The following is a 2,500-nucleotide window of genomic DNA, read 5'->3' as shown; positions in this document are numbered from 1 at the left end:
AAAAGGTATTATATATATATATATATATATATATATATATATATATATATATATATATTATATATGTATGTATGTATGTATATATATACTATTATTTATAAATAATTTTTTTTTGTTATTTTAATTTTATAAATACATCTTATATATTTATTTATAAATATATGTATATTTTTTATAAATATACATATATATATATATATATAACATATATAACTAAAATATATATATATATCATATACTATATATATATTCTATATTATATATATTATATATATATACGTGCTAAGAATCAGAACTTTAACAGCTTCTTATGTCATGCTATCCAAAGATTTTTTATATTAATAATATATATATATATGTGTGTATATATATATATAATACTATATATATATATATATATATATATATATAGATACACACACACATATATATATATATATATATATATATATATATATATATTTATATATGTGTGTGTTTGTCCATTAACACTTATTTGACTCACGAAGCATCCGCTGCTCATTTCCATCCTCTTTTATCTTTTCAGAAGCAGCGCATCTGCGAGGAGGAGACCAGACCCCAGTGAAAAAATGCCGTTTCGCGACGCAATCCCAACAAGAAGAAGAAGAGGAAAAAGAGAAAGTGTTTTCATTTGATGCTTCCATCTGTCCCGAAGACGTTTTTAATCCCGGCAAGAGGAGGACATTCTCTGATGCCAGTTCTTGAAGTGTTCGAGATCAGCAGCGCGTTGCCGGATTAAACCAAATGCAGGCTGCCGGATTCAAAGCTAAGGGTGCCAGATTATAAACACAGGGTGCCAGATTTTAAATGTAGACTGCCAAATTAAAAACACGGGGTGCCAGATTCAAAATACAAAAACAGGGTGCCGGATTATGAACACAGGGTGCCAGATTCAAAATACAGGGTACCGGATTATAAATGCAGGGTGCAGGATTATAAATGCAGGCTGCCGGATTAAAAACACAGGGTGCCGGGTTATAAATACAGGGTACCGGATTATAAATGCGGGGTACCGGATTATAAATAAAAGGTGCCAGTTATAAGTACCGGATTATAAATGCAGGCTGCCAGATTATATAAGCAGGCTGCCGGATTATAAATGTAGGCTACTGTATTAAAAATGCAGGGTGGTGGATCATAAACACAGGGTGCCGAATTATAAATACAGTGCCGGATTAAAAATCCAGGCTGCCGGATTTAAAATACTGGGTGCCGGATTCTGTATACAGGGTACCAGATTATAAATGCAGACTGCCAGTTTATATAAGCAGGCTGCCGGATAATAAATGCAGGCTGCCGGATTATAAATGCAGGCTGCCTTATTATCTACACAGGGTGCCGGATTATAAATGCAGGCTGCTGAATTATAAACGCAGCCTGTCGGATTATAAACGCAGGCTGCCGGATTATCTACACATAGTGCGGATTAAAAACAGTGGGGTGATGAAATGAATCCTTTCCTTCTCTTCGTCGAATTCTACTACTTCTGGTGCTCAAAGACCCTCGTCTAAATTCATAGGGCGACACTTGATAGTTCTCTCTCTCTCTCTTTCTCCTTGCCCGTGTAAACAATAAGTTGAGGGGGAGAGACTGATATCAATGCAGGTTACTGGGTGATACCTTTGCCTACTATCATCGATTTCTCTGTTACTGATGGAGGTACGAGTGACTGAGAAATATAAATGGTAAGGTTTTATATCACATGACAATAAGAGCGAAGTTGTTTAAGAGGTTTTTTTTTATGTGTGTTAAAGGATTGTATTATTAATTTCTCTGTTACCTATGGAGGTGAAAGTGACCAAGAAATATAAAATATAATGGATGAAAGATTTTTTATATTTGGCATGTGAGAAAAAGTGACAAAAAAAAGAAAAAGCTGAATTAACGAGAAATGTATCAACAAATTATTTGATATAAATAAAAGTGACTCAATGAAACTGAAATGAGTCATCTCGCGCCACTCATGTCTACTGGACGGAATGTCGGGAAAAAGAAATGAAGAAAAATGGAAGGAAAATGAGTAAGAAGTGAAACGAAGAGAGAAATAAAAAAAAAAAAAAATGCCGGCAGGAATTCCATTAGCCCAAGATCCTTCTCAGGAGGCATTAAGTGTAATGAGACTGGACGCCCCAGTTGGCAACAAGGGCTTCTATGGGCCGCCTAACGATTGGGCGAGGCCCCACGCCCATGCCAAACCACGCCCACGCCTGTGCTTCCCTCAGGCAACCCTGCTTCCTCTGTGCGTCCTCGTGGTGTCGTTTCTTCACGTCGCCCTCGGCTCCGACGTCATCAGAATAGGTGAGTAAGATTCATGGCAGGAATTCCAGTAGTTGACGAATAAGATTCACGGTAGAAACTCCAGTAGTTGACGAATAAGATTCATGGTAAGAATCCAAATAGTTGATGAATAAGATTCACGGTAGAAATTCAGATAGTTGATGAGTAAGTTTCACGGCAGGAATTCAAATAGTTGATGGGT

At 36.2% G+C, this 2,500-nt stretch overlaps 1 protein-coding gene across 9 annotated transcripts in view; it reads left to right on the top strand.

The window, feature by feature from the left end:
- Positions 1 to 2,500, top strand: part of LOC135196353 (glutamate receptor ionotropic, kainate 2-like) — a 358,070-nt gene that overhangs the window by 84,969 nt on the left and 270,601 nt on the right. For all 9 annotated transcript variants that reach the window (XR_010310392.1, XM_064223121.1, XM_064223122.1 and 6 more), the window contains exon 2: positions 548 to 2,319. Coding sequence is in view for 8 of the 9 variants with exons in the window: in XM_064223121.1 (XP_064079191.1) it covers positions 2,082 to 2,319 (238 nt within the window). In the remaining variant the exon portion in view is untranslated. The remainder of the gene's footprint in view (positions 1 to 547; positions 2,320 to 2,500) is intronic.

The sequence above is a fragment of the Macrobrachium nipponense genome, chromosome 17 (genome assembly GCF_015104395.2).
Source record: "Macrobrachium nipponense isolate FS-2020 chromosome 17, ASM1510439v2, whole genome shotgun sequence".
Classification (NCBI taxonomy): Eukaryota; Metazoa; Arthropoda; class Malacostraca; order Decapoda; family Palaemonidae; genus Macrobrachium; species Macrobrachium nipponense.
The sequence above is the reverse complement of the archived record's forward strand: the minus strand, read 5'-3'. Positions and strand labels throughout refer to the sequence as shown.